The sequence below is a fragment of the Babylonia areolata genome, chromosome 23 (assembly GCF_041734735.1).
Source record: "Babylonia areolata isolate BAREFJ2019XMU chromosome 23, ASM4173473v1, whole genome shotgun sequence".
NCBI classification, from domain to species: domain Eukaryota; kingdom Metazoa; phylum Mollusca; class Gastropoda; order Neogastropoda; family Buccinidae; genus Babylonia; species Babylonia areolata.
The window spans coordinates 12,485,848-12,505,559 of NC_134898.1; the positions used below are offsets into that span (position 1 = coordinate 12,485,848).

The 19,712-nt window shown below is 37.3% G+C and overlaps 1 protein-coding gene across 1 annotated transcript; it reads left to right on the forward strand.

Moving 5' to 3' along the window:
- The first annotated feature begins 5,381 nt into the window (after positions 1-5,381).
- Positions 5,382-19,255, forward strand: LOC143297978 (mitochondrial pyruvate carrier 2-like). The gene is made up of 5 exons (XM_076610610.1): positions 5,382-5,535; positions 11,592-11,632; positions 12,365-12,449; positions 14,965-15,076; positions 16,864-19,255. Exons 1-5 carry the CDS (start codon positions 5,451-5,453, stop codon positions 16,913-16,915), a joined length of 375 nt encoding a protein of 124 aa, XP_076466725.1. The 5' UTR covers positions 5,382-5,450; the 3' UTR covers positions 16,916-19,255.
- Positions 19,256-19,712: the final 457 nt, after the last annotated feature.

The window sequence follows — 19,712 nt, forward strand, 5'->3', positions numbered from 1 at the left end:
ACACACACGCATGCATGCACACACACACACACACACACACACACACACACACACTCGCATGCAAGCACGCATGCACTCACACAAACACAAAATCTGTATGGACATTGTTACAGGAGAGAGACACAGAAAGCAATTCATGCTAGAGCAGCAAAAAATCTAGACATTTGTAAACATTGATCGAATTTTTTTTTTTAAGATACGAAGTAATTGCCCATATGTTAAAGAACACACAGACTAAAAGTTATATGAAAACAAAATATCAAATCAAAAAAATTCTCTCAACATTGTTTGAAAGGCATTTAAAATACAGCTGATTACTGGCCTGATCCTGATGAACATCTCACCAGACCTGTTATTACTACACATGATGTTTGTGTAAGCGGATGTATGTCCATGACTGTATGCCCATGTATGAGGTTTGAACTAGAACAAAGACTATGAATGCATGTCCATATGGGGTAAATATATGCACCAGTGCACAATATGTGCATGATTTGTGTTACATTTAGTGCCTTATTGTCTGGATCAAGGGATGGATGGGGACATTTTAGCGATGACAGACGTTTGTCAGAAAGATGGGCATTCTAAGGCTTTCTCACCTCACACACATTTATAAAAGTAATACACCAACAGGTACACTGTTCAAGCTAATGTATTTTAGGGAAAACAAAGCAGTTATGTTTTACCCAACTTAGGATAACATTTCTAGTCAATCTCAATTCATTGCAGACGAATTCCGAGATAACTCTGCGCCTACTTCAGAGTGTACTTACAACAGCAAAATCTGAGTCGAAATCATCCATATCCATGTTTCCTCAATCTACACCATGTTTTACAAGTTATGTTTCTTCATTAGTCTTCAGTCCTTCATCTGATTTGCATTTGGCAGTCATTGTTCAAATTTCAACATTGAATTTATTGTAAAAAATGGTGGTTTTCTGCAGAGGAAGTTTTCATGGACAGCAATAGAGACAAGGAGTCATATGATTTAGATTTTAACCCAAGTGATGATGATTTTGATGCAGAGCATCACTTTGAATCTACTGAATGCAGCTGTTATTTTAGGCCAGTCTGTCCACAATGAAACCAGCAATTTTTTTTTTTGTCCCACTTCGTTTCTAACCTTTTTTTTTTTTTTGTTGTTTTGTTACCATCAGACCAGGTATGCAGCTTACCTGAGCCAGTAGTGTTTTGAATGGGATGATTGTTAACAGTTATGTTGAAAAGGGTAACTAATTTAATTTTTTTCAAGAATCATTAATGATTTTATTGTGTGCAAAAGTGATGCAGTTGTTTGGGAGGAGGGAGCTAAATGCGCTGAAATTTAAACATTGTGATAAGTTAAATAGAAAGCAAAGTTTTTTTGTTTAGCTTCTCACAATGCAAAGGTGTGTTCATGTGTGCATGCTCCTTCCATTTTTGTTCTTGTTGATATTGCTCAATAAGTTTCCCCAGAAAAAAAAAAGCATGTTTGTGATTAAGAGCTGTTGTTGAAGCTTGACTGACAGGCTGTGATTAAAGTGGATCTGTGTGCACCTTGTGTACCACATTTTTCCAGAATATGTTTTCCAGATTGTGTAATCAGAATGTATCTTCATAGTTATTAATGATCATGGGGTTAGCTGGGTAAGGGATGAGAATCTCTCTGAATAAAAAAAAAAAAAAAAAAAAAATTAGTGATCAGATTGAGTATGATATTTATTTCAAGGAAGATTTGAACAGTAACAAAGACTTTGAAATACATATTTTCTTGGATAGATTTTTAAAACACAAGAGGTGATTTTTGTTCTTCAATGAGTGAGAGTGTAATGGAGGAAAATAGATGCAGATAAACATTTCTTTGTTTTGTATGCAAATTATTTTTCAAACGTTTGTTTAAAATGATAATAGGACCCCCAAAAATGGAGGCTAAAGGGATACAAACCCTTAAGACACCACCTTGGATCATTTGAACCCTAATGGAGAAACTTCCTTCTTATGAATTTGTGGGCTGAAACTCCCATTTAATCATATGTGCCAGTGGGCTTTTATCCCTGCATGTATCTTATTGTATTGTATTTCTCTATTTCATGACAGATTTCGTCACTTGAAATTTGGGTTGCTCTTCCCAGGGAGAGTGCGTCACTACAGTGCAGTGCCACCCTTTGTTTTTTCTTCCTGCAGGTGCATTTGTTTTCAAATGAATGATATGGATACTTATATCATCTGAATGACTAGCATCCAGACCACCACTCAAGGTCTTGTAGGGGCGGGGGGAGAAAACACTGGTGCACTGGGATTCAATCCCATGTGCTCAGATTCTCTTGCTTCCTAGGCAGACATGTTACCACTTGGCCACCACACTCTGTTTTGAGGGGTGTGCATGCTGGATATAATGTTCTTTTTTCTTTAACCCACCAAACACTGACATGGATTACAGGATCTTTAAGGTGCAGCTTTGATCTTCTGTGTGCATATGTACATGAAGGGGTTACAGACACTGGTAGGTCTGCCCATCAGTTGATTTGGGAGATTAGAAAAATCATCACTATTAACCACCAGGCACTCTGACCAGAATTCAAACCCAGGAACCTCAGATTAAAAGTCTAACACTGAAACCATTTGGCTACCCCTGAAAACGGGGTATGGCTGCCTACATGGTGGGGTAAAAACGGTCATACACGTAAAAGCCCACTCACGTACATACGAGTGAACATGGGAGTTGCAGCCAACGAACGAAGAAGAAGAAAGCATTTGGCTGTTGTGCCCATCAAGAAAGGGTGGCTGTTTTGCTTGGCATGACTCAAGTTTCATCCCCAATGGAATCATCAGATGTCTCAACAATAGTGGTGAACTATCCTCTGTGGTATATGATCATGAAAATACCGAAAACTTAGTGGTGTTCCCAGTCACTTGAGGATTTATTTGACCTATACAGCAACTACCAACAGATTGTTAATTTCAGCTCAATCCCACTTTAGGAGGAAAGTCAGAATACAATGACTTACCATTAAGACATAAAAACCAAATTATGTGTTTTAGAATAATGTTGAAGTAAATAATTTCAGTCTTCGCTCTTCTCCCTACCCTTCTTATAATTTTCAGCTTATACTTACCGTTTGTGAATCTGGTGTACCATTTGCAAACAATGTATAATCAATAACAGAATGAAAATATTCCATGTATGACTTTGAGCATATCATCTTTCTTGATAGTATTTTATGGCAATGGTGCTTTTCTCTCTCTCTCTCTCTCTCTCTCTCTTACTCTGTCATTGCTTAACCATGCAATCGTTTTGTTTGTAAGATTTAAGTGAAATAAACAGAGAAGAAGCAAAATAAACAGAGAAACATTGTCTATCAGTTTCATGGTTTTGTATTCAGACATTTGTGTTCTTCTTTCCTGCCACATCTTGGGCTGCACCTCCTTGCGAGTGGGCTTTTACATGTATGGTCAGTTTTTGCACCACCATTTTAGCATCTATAATCTTGTCTTTTTAATTGTGCATGCTTGGTTTGTTTGTCTTTCCATATCCCACCAAACACTGACATATATTGTGGGATTTTTTTATGCACATGTTTGATCCTCTGTATGTGTATGCACATGTGGGTGGTAAAGGCCACTAACAGGACTGCACATACTTTGACTAAAAGATCACACAAAAATTATCTCTACCTTGAACCCAACCAGGATCGAACCCGTGCTCCTCAAAGTAAAAGTCCAACACTCTAACCACCCAGCTACCTATGGAAGATCAAATGCCCATGCTCAGAAATTGTGCAAACAGATTCATTGTAATGTGAAATAGGAAGAATAATCACCAATGCAGAAGGCATGTAGAAGCATCAGGCAAAAAAAAAAAAAAAAGAATGATAGTGCTCCATGACCTGCATGTAATGTAACTGAGGTTGGAGAAAAATGATAAGGGGAGGGTGGGGGTGTTAGGTGATGGGGCCATTACAAACTGTGTGAGTTTCAGTGATTTGTGCTACATCAACAATCACAGTCGTATAGATATAGCCACCCGGGAACACCTCCACTGACTGAAAGCTGACATGACTGTCACCTTTGAAATTCACTCACGCAGTTATCACCAAGGAGTCGGCATATCAGGAAAGGGTAAACTAAAACAAAATAATCTTGCCAAAAAAAAATGAGATGGGTGAAACAAATGGTAACAGCAAGAAATCTATGTCCTCTAACCTTGAGGATTCCAAAGTCAAACTATTGTGATGATTATTAGATGTGCATGCATCATTTCTCAAGAATTATCAAGCAGAATCAACTACAGTTGACAACTTTCAAATCATCTCTTATCAGGAGCTGGGGAATTTTATGGACACCCACAATTGTAACCAACAGAAAAATCATTCAAATAATGTAAAAGCATGTGTACTGACATAACTGAGACAAGCATATTCACAAACACATGTACATGTTTGGCAATTAATTCTCTGAACTTAAAGCATATTTATATTCACTGTCAATAAAGACTGTGCTTTGTAAGCTTTCATCCCTAGACGTTTTACTAGTTTAATAATGAATAGCTAATAATTAATTAAGTCAAGATGGATAAACAGAACTTCATCAATATGCATGGGAAACAAACTGCAGTATCTGTGTAAGTTGTTCTCACCAGCTGTCACTAAATCAGTCAGTCCACTTGTTAAGATTTACAAATAACAGGACAAATTCAAACTGAAAGGCATCCATTTGGATGACCATTTCAACTGTTTATTTTCAGTTAAAAAAATCATGAGAACAGGGTCAACCAGTCAGTGTTTTTCCTCTTTTTATATTTGATACCCCATGCGTATGGCAAATTCTTCTATTTGAAGTCAATGAAGAGTCTAAATGAGCTTTTAATTGAATCATAACAGAACTGTCCTTTTCTCTGTATGCAAGATCTGTATGTCAGATCTCTTTGTGTGTTTGTTTATGACCTTAGATTGTTTCAGTGTTAGAAAAGGGGCAAATATTTTGAATTGTCCTTCATTTGTGGTTAGAAGTAAGATGATTATTGTTCGGATAATTTTCCATACTCAGTTTGCATAGGTTTACTCATCAAAGGTGCTTCAGAATGATTCAACAATCTACGAAATCGAGAATCATATGGTCGATTTTTTTTTTTTTTTTTTTTTTTTTTTTTACTGCAGAAAAAGAGTAGGTGCATAATGTTTTGGTGAAAGTTCATTCTGCAGTAACTCTGTTACTGGTAACAAAGACCCCCAGCTGGTGTATTTTCTAAGGCCTCATTTCCTTTCTCTCCCTGTGTGTGTGTGTATGTGTGTGGGAATATGTGGGTGGGTGACTGAGTGGATCTTATTTCAATCCCCCCGCCAAGCTTCGTCAACATTTCGTTTCGTGTCCCATACTTCCAGTGCCAATTCTTTAGTTCGAAACTACGGATCGAAACTTGTCCGCATTTGTTCTGAAGAGACAGAAGGGAACGAAAGGTGCACGGGAAAAAAATGTCTGTGATATACCGGGGCGTCATATCTGTGGCTGACAAATTTGTACCTGCAAAACTCAGGCCATTATGGAACCATCCAGCAGGTAACGTTAATTATATACATATACATAAATTTTTTTTTGCCAGAACGAAGTCGCAGTCAATCCAAGGGCACTTGAATGCCACCATTGCCATAAGAAAATGGAAGTAGACAGGCTTGTTAGATAATGTCAAGATAAGCAAGTGACTACTTATTCAAGTCGATGTCAAGGGTCGTCTCAGGATTAAGATAAAGCATCGAATGCAGAAGGTAGCCAAAAACCTTTACATTATCGAAACGAGAAACCTGGGTAATAAATATCGATAAAAGACCGTTCCATATTAAAGTTCTCAGAGCCAATTTTCACTTTCACTTTAAATTTAATGCGTGCATTTGTGCAAATCTCCCACGCTATTCAAGCACACTCATACACATACACACATGTGCTCACAAACACACACGCACACAGTTTTGCCACCATGGTCACAAATACTTCACTTGTATTACTGCATATTGTATTACTGCATAAGTTAATCACCATGTGGATTGATAAAGTGTTTTTGATTGATTGAAGTTCCATCAGCCTCTACGAAGCCATGAAATGATGAATGTAACCAACATGTTTTTCAGTCTTATGTGTTTGGGAAGGCCCAGAAAGACTGCTCCATTTTGAAGAAGTATATGTGTCATTGATCTGGAGATGACGCTAGTAATAATATTCTCTTGATCAGATTAGTGATGGCTCTTGCTCTGCCTTTCAGGTTATACTGATGGCATATAGTCGATTCTTCTTCTTCTTGTATAACTGCCTGCCTTCAACTAGTTGAAGATTCTGGCATAATAATTTTGGGGGTTCCAGTTTGCTGCTCTGTGGGGAATGCAGTCAGTGCTAGCCTATCAGTGGGGAGGGGATGAGGGCGAAGGGAGTAGGGGCCACCACACTCTCTATTTCAGGCCTCTAGGCAGGCAGAGGTAGGCCCTATTTTGTAGTGGGTGGGAAGGGCAGGGAAAATATGGGGATTGGATGGGTGGGGGTGAAAGGGGGGGGGGGTGAACAGGGAACTGGAGATGAGGGGGGGGGGGGGGGGGGGGTAAGGTCAGATGACGGATTTGAGGCCCACCACAGAGGCTGATGTTATGCCTTAGGTGGGAGTTTGATAAACTCTTTGGTGGTATGTGGGAAGAAAGAGAATTGCCTGTAGTTCCGGTAGCAGGACTCTGACATACCAGTATTCTCGGGAGCCTCGGGTGTTATGTCCTGGTTGTATTTTTGGCGCATGGTTGGTGTCAGTGACCATGTCTCCACAGTGGTATTTGAGAATGACGGCCAGGCATATTCTTTTTCGCCAGTCTTCCAGTGTAGGCCATCATAGCTGGTCAAGCATGTCTCCCACGCTGGATGTTTGGCACTAGCAGTTTACCACCCAGCAGGCGACCCACCTCTGTATCTTTTCGAGGCACTGGATGTTGTTATTAGTGTGCAGGTCCCAGACTTTGCATGCATATTTTAGTTAGGGGTGTGCAAGGGCCTTGTAGGCTTCGTCCTTGGTTGCAGCTTAGCCAGCCTTGAGGTTTCGTCACAGGAAGCCAAGGGTCTTGCTGGCTTTATTTGCGAAGTTGTTGGTGTGTTTGTTCCAGCTGAGGTCGGTGGAGATGGTAACACTGAGATATGTGGTATCATTGTGTGGCTTGAGCGTATGGCCTTCCATTGCTTGCCGAAGTGCAGTACTGCACACTTGTCCAGGTGGAGGGACACCATCCATCTTTCCTCCCAGTCAGCAAGCTTGTCCCGGTCACTTTGAGGATTGTGTTGGTCGGTGGCTTTGTTAATTGTCTTGTGACATGCCATGTCATCTGCAAAGAGCCATACGGTGGAGATCAGGTCCTTAGGGAGGTCGTTGATGTACAGCAGGAAGAGGCAGGGGCTGAGGACAGAGCCTTGAGGGACCCCTGACTCCCCAGGCACGAAATCCAAAGTGGCACCTTCCACAACAACTGCTTGCTTTCTGTCACTTAGGAAGCTCTGGATCCAGTTATTGATGTTGCCAGCGATTCCATAGGACTGTAGTTTGTGGGTCAGGAGTGAGTGGGATACTCTGTCAAAGGCTTTGGCGAAGTCCATGATTAGCATGTCTGTCTGCTTGCCTTTCTCCCTGCTGTGTGTGATCTCATCCACGAGGCCCAAGAGCTGGCTGACACAGGATCGCTTCTTCCTGAACCCATGCTACTCTCTGCAGATAATGTTTTTCTCTGCAAAGTCCATGATGGTGTGGATGATGATGTGCTCCAGCATTTTGCCAGGTACACTTAGCAAGGTAGGGCAGTAGTTTTCTGGACGGTAGCGTTCACCCTTCTTAAAGATGTAGGCACTGACAGAGAGGGTGACAGTGATAAAGGACATCCGTAGGTGCATCTTTAGCTGGAGTGGGGAGTCCGACTCGGCAAGTGTTTTCTTTCAGTGGCAAGTGAAACAAACAGAAACATACTCACAGTGAGCAGGTTTTGCAAGTTAGGTATCAGTCTGGTGGGTGGAAGCAATGGGTAACTTCAATGATACTAGCAAGTAATTCCATTTAGGATGCCTGCTTTGGTGGAGAAAGCAGATTTTGAGCTGTGTATAAAAAAAAAAATCAGTCACATTCGCTGTGAGCACACAGCAGTGCCATCTTGGAAAAAGAAATAGTTCACAGCTGGAAAGTTTCAAACATTGGTTGGCAGTACTTTACGTGCGAAGCACTTACACAGTGTAAAACTGTGTAGCAGACAAGGATAAAGGGATGTACAATATTTGACAGAGGGGACGGGGGCTAGGGACAAAAAGACTAGGAAAAATGGGGATGGAAAGTGCACCGACTACAAATGCAGCTGGCTGTATACAAACCCCATATAAGTCTCCAGAAGTATCTTTTATAATTCAAGGAACTCGCCAACAATTATCCTCATATTAGAAGGCAGATATTTTTGCTTGCTGAACATGTTCATTCTTAAACCTTAAAATAGCCTCTGATACAAGAAACTTGGTTCATGAACATAAGAAAGCCTTACTTCGTAAGACAAGGAGTTTATAATTAATTAAAGTTTTAATTTATAATGGTTGAGAGAAAGAATGGCATGCACTGCCGTTGAATTAGAAATAAAACGGCAGAGATTCAAGAATTATGCTGAAAATTTCCAATTTCCTTTTGTAGCCCTTCACAATGTCATGGAACGAAAGGACAAGTACAGGATGTTTTATCTTTTTTATGTGTGGCACAAATGAGAAATTACTTAAAAGGAGCAGAGGGGTTTTAAATTTGGAAGCTTCTGACAGTGGTTTGCCATTGCAAGGTGTGTCATCTGTGTGCAAGTGTAGGGTTACAAGCACAGCCAGTAAAAGGAAACAAAAGAGGCAAATGCTAAAATAGACAGCAGTGGTTCAGTAATGAGTGTCTTGCTTATGTTAGTGTGTACTGTGAATTTGATTTATCAGTAGTTTTATTTTAAACTTTAGAGCCAGCAGGTTCTTTTCTGTTTCAGTAATAGTATTATTACTATTAATAGTACTAAATGTATATTTATTTGATCCTAAGTTTTGTACAAATACAGGTGAATAATAGGATGTGCACACATGAGAGTGTACACATAAATACATACATACACATGAGTAAATGTTTGAAAAAAATGAAATTCCATTATATATCCAATACTGTTGCAACTTTCTATCTACACATGTAACATTTTCTCTCTCTTTACTTATTTATAATGTTTTAGGTCGCTGGTAGAATGAATGAATGCTGTATCTATTTCTTGCTATTTTATACCTTTGTTTCAGAGATGTGTGAGTGCATGTGTGTGTGTACACATATGCGTACATATATATATATATATGTCTGTACACATAAGTGCATAAATGTGAGAAAGAGGGAGTAAAGAATATATACAAGTCTTTCAGTCCCTGCTGGTGTGATTGAGATTCTGGTGTGATACATTGCTCATTTGAACATGATGTTACATATAAAAACAGTATATATATGAATATATGCCCTGAAAAATGAATATCCGAACCAGCAGTCTGACAACAAACCTAAGCTGGCAGAATTTATTTTCTTCTTTTTTTCTTTATGCTTTTTTCATTTACATTTATTTCTTCACAAATATGAAGTACAATAATCGTGAGCCTTTTTTACAATGATATATTTTGTAGATATTCACACGAGACAGCATGCACACACATGCATGCACGCACACGCACACACACATGTACACACACGCTCACACATGCTTATGCATGCACACGCGTGCGCACGCACGCACGCGCACACACACACACACACACACACACACACTGCAGACACTTTTTTCATTCCAGTTTTATGACTGAATGCCCAAGTATCAGCATGAATCTGAACATTAAAAGGCAAATTTGATGATAGATGCAATGTATCAGAGAATTAAAACAAGTATGGTGTGGCAATTAGAGTTACTGTAGTACCAGTAATGAAATTTAAGTAATACTAGTTTAAATGTGTCTCACATTAGCAAGTGGGACCAATACTGAAAGTGAAATGTAACAAGCTTTAGCACTGTCACAGGTAACAGGTATGTGCATCAGTTGCACAGTGCGCTGGCTTGGTGTTGTGATATCTTTATTCAGACTTCTGCATGGTTCAGTAACTCGATCAGGGACAACTGACAACTCAGCACTTCGGTTTGGTGTTGATTCCCCAAGTGTTTTCTTCATGTCATTTGGAATCATTTTGTTCCCTCGACTGCTTCAGTGACATGTGTGACTGGATGGGGAAACTTACTTTTTCATTCCTCACCGTAAAACTTAACATTCAGATTTTTTAGGCACTGTTACCTTGGAATAAATCATTTAATGCTTACTATTTACACATATATGCTATAGATTATTCACTTGCATGTCCTCATGTACAAATAACATAGAAATTAGCTCAAAAAGACATACAACTGGAGAAGAGAGTGGTAAACTACCAACTCATTGTCACAACAACAGCAACATTATAATCCTGCATGAAGATCTTACTTGCAGATTGGGGACATTGGGTACCTGGCATCAGAAACATCACCTCACACTCTTTCACAAGACATTATCACTGTAGTTAACATTACAGCAATCTTGCCCCTTCAGCTGCTCAAACAAGATCCAGTCACACCAGCAAGAAGTTTCCTTCACACTTCTGACACATTTGCAACTATTATAAACACCAGGTTTCCCCCATCCCTCCATGAACAGCCATTTGCAACTCTGCCCTCCTCTGTAACTAAGGCTTCCAGTCTTTCAGCTCGTAGGAACTGTGTTTTTCCATTGCCTGGTAACATTGATGATAATGAACATCAAGGCATTGTGGCAAATGGCAGTCCAGACTTACCATATATATTATATGAATGTGCCAAAAGCTGTTATCCTTTGGTACACTGTGTGCATAATACAATAATGATATAATCCAAGGTATTTTTGCCTTTTTCATTCATATCAAAATTGCAGTTTACTTTGATATTATTGTCAAATCTTCTGTGATATTACTGGGTAATATGTTCAGCTGCTCCTGAAATCAACAGCTTCCTTTCAGAGCATGCATTGACTGTATAAAGCTTTGAACTCTCTCTCTCAAACAGTTCTTCCCATTATCTCTCGAGCTGATCAGCATACACTCCATCAGAGCAGCTTCACTCCTCATCTGACTGGAAACCACTGTGCTTTCCATTTACAACAAAAATCTACAATCATTTTTCCTTTCCTTTAGCTCTGTCATCTGGAAATTGGTTCTGTGTGAACTTAGCATATACTGTAAAACACTACAGTCTACTTATCCTTTAAATCAGTGCTAAAACCTACCTGGAGTATGTTTTTGTTTACACTTGCCAATAAATTTCATAACAAGGTACATTAACCTTTTCTTTTCTTTAAATCATTTTTGATGAGCTTGATGAAATGAAGAGTTCATGTTTGCAAACTTACAGTTGTTATGCATTCATTAACATAGTTGCACAGATTGAAATGATTCAAGAAATGTATATATATATATATGCTTATGGTGAGAAAGCATGATATGCAGTGTGCTTGTCATTTCCTCACATTGAAATCTGTAACATTTATGATTTGCTGTCTTGTAAAAGGTCCCAAAACAATCCACTTCTGGGCACCACTGGGAAAGTGGGTAAGTACCATTTCTAAAGTTTGTTTGTTTTTGCTGTATTTCCAGTTCTGTCTTCTTTCATTATTTCAAATCTTTGAAAAAAAAAAGGGGGGGGGGTAGTTTAACTTTGATTACCCATTGATGTACATACATGGTCTTTTTCTTCTTCTTTTTTTTCAAGGATTCACCATTGCATGCACTAGTTATTGAATGGTGTAAATTCCCAGTAATAAATTGATGACAGCATTTTACAATATGCACTTTTCATTGATTAATAATAATCATTTTAATTACCAGTTTAAAAAAAATTTTTAATCAATGTCAGTTTCCTGATATACTTCTCTCAGAAAATGAAATTGTTTCATAATTATTTATAGGATTCATGAAGAATTGTAATCTGGCAATACTATGAGTATTATTATTTTCTGACTTGTTTAGTTGTTAGTTATTACTGATGTAATTGCTTTTTTAATGTTCACATACTACTTATTTATTTACTGCTTTTAACCACCCTGTTGAATACATTTTAACATTCAAAATGTGATTAAATGTACAGAAAAGGTCAGGTTTGATATGTTGTTGCCGTCTATCCTTCTAGAGCTGTTTTGTGCTCTGAGGTGTAAGCTTTTTTTAAAAGTTTAAAAGTTACTCTTATAAAGGAAAGGAAAATAAAATTCAACACAGTGCTGCTTATTTTGGAGATGACATTTAATATGACATAAGAAATCACTTATGTTTGTTTCTGTGTCTCAGATTTTGGTGATCGCAGGTCTGAAAGACATCAGCCGGCCAGCTGAGAAGCTGAGTGTGTATCAGTCTACAGCCCTGGCATGCACAGGTAAGAATGTACACCACGGATATTTTACTCTCTGTGCCATGTATGTGTATACATCTTTGTATTTATAAGAGCTTCAGGTGTTCAAGTTACAGACTGACTTCATAAGTATTAAGGATTATAATCTTGAGAGAGAGGGGTTCATCTTGTGAAGATTTAATATTGTATACTTAGTCTTCAGACTTCATAAGAATCCAATATTGTATACTTAGTCTTCAGACTTCATAAGAATCCACAAGTGCCATTGTAAATTGAAGAATTAATATCCAGAAACAGATCTGTGATCAGCTAACTCAGTTATGGAAATAGATAACACATTGTGAACTAAACCATTTTCATAGACATTGCATACATATTTTCAAGAGCTTGAGATGTGAAAAGTGTAACACTATAAAATCACTCTCAAACATATTGTAACTGTTGACATGGTACATGTAGTTATTGTATTGAACCGACGGGCGCAATAGCCGAGTGGTTAAAGCGTTGGACTGTCAATCTGAGGGTCCCGGGTTCGAATCACGGTGACGGCACCTGGTGGGTAAAGGGTGGAGATTTTTACGATCTCCCAGGTCAAAATATGTGCAGACCTGCTAGTGCCTGAACCCCCTTCGTGTGTATATGCACGCAGAAGATCAAATACGCACATTAAAGATCCTGTAATCCATGTCAGTGTTCGGTGGGTTATGGAAACAAGAACATACCCAGCATGCACACCCCCGAAAACAGAGTATGGCTGCCTACATGGCGGGGTTAAAAACGGTCATACACGTAAAAGCCCACTCGTGTGCATACGAGTGAACGCAGAAGAAGAGCAGAAGAAGAAGTAGTATTGAACCAAATGACACAGCACCATAAATCTTGGATACATGTGGGGGGAAATTGGCAAAATGACTTGCACAGGAATGTGTACACAACAATGTGTACTGGTATGTAGTCGCACATGCTACGGTATGCAGTTGCACACAGTAACATGCCTTGCTTTGTCCTGTGTTTCCCCATTGTTTGCCAGGGGCTCATGATATTCAGTTGTTTCGGCTGTTGGGATTTTATCTGTTGTTGTTGTTGTTGTTTAAACCAAGTCTGTTAGTGTTGTACAAGTTGAATGCATTGCAGTATTTATTATTATTGTTGTCATAATGATTATCAGCCTTTGTGATCAAGGTTATCTTGATGATGAGTGGAATGTAATATTCTTAGTAACATTATCATGCTCATTAATGGTCCTTACAAGCAAGCAAGGATGTTTTGGTCAGTTTTTTACTGAAAAGATTATTAATAGATTTTATTGACTCACTTGTGTAAACAAAGTGAGTCTATGTTTTAACCCGGTGTTCGGTTGTCTGTGTGTGTGTGTGTCTGTGTGTCCATGGTAAACTTTAACATTGACATTTTCTCTGCAACTACTTTGTCAGTTGACACCAAATTTGGCATAAAAATAGGAAAAATCCAGTTCTTTCCAGTCATCTTGTTTAAAACAATATTGCGCTTCTGGGATTGGCACAAAAAAATAAAGAATGAAGCCTAATTATATGCAAACTGCATTTACTGTTATATTTATATTTTTTGTATTCTCTAAACTTGGCACTTTGATCTGATATTCTGACCCAACAGCTAGAGCAGTCATTATTATCATTTTTTGTTCAAATAGGAACTTCTTTTGCTAAGCATGGAATTTTTATTTATTTTGCAAACGTTTTGGTGCAGATAGTAAAAAGGGGAAATTACTCTGTAATGCTAGTGGAGTTAATTTGCTTTAAACTGATCTTTCTCATCTTAAACATTACATTTTGAAACAAGAGAGGCAAGGCCTTCAAGACTCACTTGTGATGCACTTTTTTTTTTTAAATCCAAGCTTTTTATGTATTAAGTATAATTTCAAAATGTAATGTTTAAGATGAGAAAGATCAGTTTAAAGCAAACTAAGTTCCCCAGCAGAGTAATTTCCCTTGTTCTGCTCTCTACACCAAAGCGTTTGCAATAAATAAAACTTCCATGCTTAGCAAAAGAAGTTCCTGTTTGAACAAAAAATGATAATAATGACAGAACCTTTGTTGGGTCGAATATCAGATCAAAGTGCCAAGTTTAGAGAATACAAAAAATATAAATATAACAGTAAATGCATTATACTCAATACATAAAAACATGGATTTTTTTTTAAGTGTATCACAAGTGAGTCTGGAAGGCCTTGCCTTTCTTGTTTAAAGTGTAGCAAAGTTTTTAAGTATTGTTAGGAGTGTGTCAGCATGTCTGTTTTGATCTTGCCATGCATTGCAGTACTGAGGTAGTCAACATCAAAGAAAGTGAAGACCCTCCTGTTTATTTATCTTCCTACTGTTTCTCATTTTGACATTAAGTTGTTTTTTTTACATTGGTGAGATGAATCACATATAAACTAGCTACCATTTGTGGGCTTTCACATGGTGACAGTTTTCCTCTGCCATTTAGACAGCTGTGCTTATTTTAGGAGTGTGTTTTTGTCTGGTTTTGTTGTATACAGTTTGTATATTATCATCTTCAGGTTTTATCTGGTCCCGCTACTCTTTGGTGATCATCCCTAAGAACTACAGTCTCTTTGCTGTCAACTTCTTTGTGGGTCTCACAGGCTGTTACCAGCTCGCTCGCATCTATGCGTAAGGCTTTGTTTTTGTGGTTTTCAGTTGTTTTTGTTGTGTTTTTTTCTTGTTGTTGTTGTTGTTGTTTTTACTAGTTTGTTGAGAGTGTGTTGTTGATCAGACTTATGTTTTGTGTGGCAATTGATTTATGGAGCGGCATCAGTCGGAAAAAATAAAATGTAAGAATCAGAACAAAAGTTTTTGCTTGATATGCTGCTAAACATCAAATAAGAGAAAGAAAATGTTGTGCAGAAATTCTTTTAATTCACACTTGTTTACTACTAATCCTGAGTCTTTACAGTTGGCACAAGTCAAGTGCAGGAATTTATTATTTATTGAAAATATTATTTTTCCAGCAAGTGGTTTTAAAAAAATATACACACGCACACACACACACTCTCTCTCTCTCTCTCTCTCTCTCTCTCTCTCTCTCTCTCTCTCCCTCTCTCTCTCTCTCTCACACACACACTCACACAAACTCACACACACACACACACACGTTTCCAGACGCAAGTGAATAAAAAAAATAATAAATTTTTAAAAAAAACGCACACACTCACACACACACACACACATGTACAGAGAGACAGACATACAGACAGAAAATAGACTTTTGGAGAGCAAATAAAAAGAGTTAATTTAAATATCAAAGGATCTTCAGCTTCTTTTTGACTCCCCTGCACTGGCAGTTCTCTGTGTACGAACAATAGAGCAAGCAGTGTTCTTAGAGGTTTTAAAAGTTTTTGAGAATTTGTTTTAAATGACTTAACTTTAAGTCCATAAAAGTTTAGTTCCTAAGTTTAATCTTTAAGAGAAAAAAAATGACCCAGATTTGTTTTTTTTTTTTAAAAAGTGTTTGTTTTTTTTCTCCATAGTATTGAAACAAAACTTTATACATCTTTTCTGTCCGTGATAAAGAACAGCAATGGAATGATCAACCTGAACCTGAACTAAAAGTAAAATAATGATTTACAGATCCTGATCCCAACAGGATTTTCCAGCTGAAATTGCAGTTCTCTTCTATGTAGTAGATGACAGTTCATGCAAAGTTTATAAATCAGCTCTTACAGTCTTAGAATACTGTACCTTTCATCAGATTCCTAACAGTTAATTTTTTTTACCACTGGTGCAGTTAATTTTTGATGGTTTTTTTTTGTTTTTTTTTTCTTTTATTTTCAAAATCCTGTATGAAATCTGACTGATGCAAATGACAAAAAGTCTGCTGTCCCTGATCATCATCAACAGGAAAAAAGTAAAACTGACTCTGGTTATACAGCATTTCTCAGGCCTGAGATTCTTCAGACTTTAGTCGGAAATTTGTTTGAAACAGAATTGCTCAGATTTCATATTCAGAATCAATTTATATTTATCCTTTACAGGGAAAGTGCTGTATATCATCCCTTCTTGTGGATTATCTCATCATGGTTGTAATTTAAAATCAATAGAAAAGTTATGAATTATTATTATTAAATTAAAAATAGGAAAGCTTTGCCCAGAGAGACCTGTGTGTCAGGGTAACAAACTGCAGCATTGTTTGTCATGTGTAGTGTCTGTACATGTGTGAGTGTGTGTGTGACTATACATGCACACATGTGTGAGTGAGAGAGAAAGAGTGTGAATATGCAAAGTTTTACTTTTATTTTTGCTTCTACTAGTCTTTTATAGTTACTGCAAATTTCAGCAAGATGTTCAGGTAAATGCTGATCATAGACAAAATGTATTAGTTTTTGTTTTGTTTTTTTACTGACATAATTCTTTGAATTTTGTGTTTCGCCATAGTGGAAAAAACATTTTTCCTGTTACAGATACCGTGCCAGCCTGAAAGGGGAACAGACTGAAGAACCAGTGAAGGAATAAGTTTTATGGTTTAGATTGTGTGCCTCAGTAAGCAAGGACCCTGTGATTCGGTTGACTGATGTTGTGCAGATCTGTTGTTTAGTGAAATGGAAACAACAGTTGCTCTTGGAGCATGAGAAATTTCCGTGTTTAATTAGTTGGTGTTGCTTTTAATAATGAAGTGAGAAATTTATTATTAGGACTGTATAAAGATATGATATGTGTGCAGAAATAACACCAGTCACATGTGACTTGCAGAAACTATCAACCTACAGAGAGCAGCCTAAATTTTACTCAAGAGAAATCTGTTGTAATCAGACAGTTACACAATGTAATAAATGAAAAACAAGATTGAACTGTCAGTAGAAATTATGGTTGTTTTTTATAATTCATTCCTGGCTGTTGTTGGTTTTTTTTGTTGTTTTGTTTATTTGTTTGTTGTTGTTGTTGTTTTTTTTTTTGGGGGGGGATTCAGTTCTTTCAAAATCAGTGTGATAGGCTAGAAAAAATCATTTCTACTGACTTTATTCAATCTTGTATTTGTGTTTTGCAAGCAGATGTTGTGTGTTTCACAATTGAATTGATAAAGTTTGAATGAGTTTGTTTAATTAGCTCAGATGCATTTGCTTGAAAATGGGTTCAGGGGGTTGGGAAATAATACTCACTTCTAATTTATATGTACATGTTATTGGTAAGTCTATTACAAATACAGGCTGGTTGACTGGATATGTTTGCACAAATGTGGTGTAAAAAAATAATTAAAAAATCAAGTGGTTTTGGTGCACTGTAGAAGAATTTATCCACTGTGTTTCTTTGTTAGTTTGGGGAGTTACCTTTCAAGCTATTTTCTCATCTTTTTTTTTTCTTTTTCTTTTTTTTAGTTTTTGTTACAAGCACTTTTACAGGTGTATGGTATTGCATTAAGCATTTTAAAGGAGAAACTACAACTTTTTTTTCTTTTTAACTGTTGTTTGATTGACGACTCTTTTGACTGTATGAATGCTTGGTGTCCATATTTTCTATACAAAGACCAGTCTGCTTTTGTAACTCCCTTGGTGCCTGCAGTTTTCCATTTGGGAATCAAGAAACAGCTACGTGTTTGAAAACATTGTGAATGTCAGACTGTTTGCTTAAAGGCAATGACTTGTGTTTGCTTGGAAAACAGCTGGTTTGTTTCTTGAACTTGACTGATACAAGTTTTAAGAGCATGAACGCAATGGTGTATTTTTCTCACATCCAGACAGTTGTGATGGTAAAACCACAACAAACATGAACAATGCACATTGGGGCCATGTGTTGACTGTTGTATGGATGTTTGGATATATTGACTTGGGCAGCAGGTGAGTTAGTTACATTCAGCTGGATAAAATGGAAACATGTTTGTTAGCTTTTTTTAATGGTGATTTTTTTTTTTTTTTTTTTTTTAACGTTAAAGCCTCTTCTGCGAAGATCTTGAATGATTTTACACCCACTCTGAAGATTGATGTTATGGTATTATAGGCAGTTTTGTTGTTGTTTTTGTTGCTTATTTTACACTCAAAATAGTATAATAAAAGTATATGTGAATGTAAAGTCTATTACTAATGGAATGAATCTTTTGATATGAGTACATTTACATGAGAATTTTGTTTTTTGGTTGGAGAACCCATTGACCAGTTTCTGAATCATCTAAGCCTTTGTAAAATCATGAAAGACCAGATATTTAAACTGTTAGTTACTAGACTATTTTGACACCATTTCTTCCAATGCTTCCTTCTCCACCCTTCCAGTTATCCTCCTAATCCCCTCCCCCTCCCCGCACCCCCCTCTCCTCCTCCACCAGAAAGCCTCTGAAGTGTGTTACAAGCTTGTATGAGGAAAGCACAAAAGAAAAGCCTTATGAAACATGAGCAAAGAAAAGCTGAATTGGGGGTATCAAGATATGATAATGTATGAAATGCTGGCTTGAGAGTTGTTAAGCTGTTTGCTAAAACAAAAACAAAACAAAACAAAACTTTAGATTCCCACAGGTCTTGCTGCTGGTGTTGCTTGTGGCTTTTTCTTTTTGGAGAGGGAGTTGTTCTTTATGTAGATGCAAAAGCTTCAACCATACAACAAAATACTCAAGACACTGTATAATCATTCAGTGAAACTAGTTTTATTGTGTGCAAGAGCCATGTTTAATGTTTCTAACATTTTAACCTATTTTGCAACGTACATTTTCAGCTACAGTTTTTCAGCTCTCATCAGCATTTCGTTCAATAATCCTGAAATGGAGCTATGACTAGTATAAGATTTGAATCCTACATGTATATAATCAGGTATGATAAAATGGTGTTTTAAAGATTAAACTATATGTGAAGAAATTGTCACACAATTTTATGGTGTGTGTGTGTGTGTGTGTGTTAATGTGTGTGCGCAAGTGTGTGTGTTTGCCAATTGGATTCCACCCTTATATTCATAATCAGAATGTGTATCACACAACACTGTCTTACAAGCATTGTGGATCAGGAGTCAAAACATTTTTTAAATTCTGAATCTACAGTCACACCATAATGACATTATAAGCTAATTTTAGTACTTTGGGCCTATTCCGTTGTTGAAATCAATCAATAAGAACAGGTATGTTTGTTCCTTTATATTTGACTTGACCCTCTCCATCTCTTTAATGCATTGATCCAGCTTACTCAGTGTTTTACTAAATTCCATACCTAACTTCAAATAACTTTTCTTTTCTTTTTTTTTTTCTTTCTTTTTTTTTTCTTTCTTTTTTTTTTTTTTTGTTCTTTTTATAAACCAATCTTGTGGACTGACAGTCCACAGTGAAAAACAGGGGAAA

What these genes read in the sequence shown, in the direction of transcription:
- LOC143297978 (XM_076610610.1), top strand. Translation starts at nt 5,451, where the DNA reads ATGTCTGTGATATACCGGGGCGTCATATCTGTGGCTGACAAATTTGTA. An exon ending in ATTATGGAACCATCCAGCAG is followed by an intron (nt 5,536 to 11,591) that starts GTAACGTTAATT and finishes GTCTTGTAAAAG; the next exon opens with GTCCCAAAACAATCCACTTC. An exon ending in CAGCTCGCTCGCATCTATGC is followed by an intron (nt 15,077 to 16,863) that starts GTAAGGCTTTGT and finishes TTCCTGTTACAG; the next exon opens with ATACCGTGCCAGCCTGAAAG.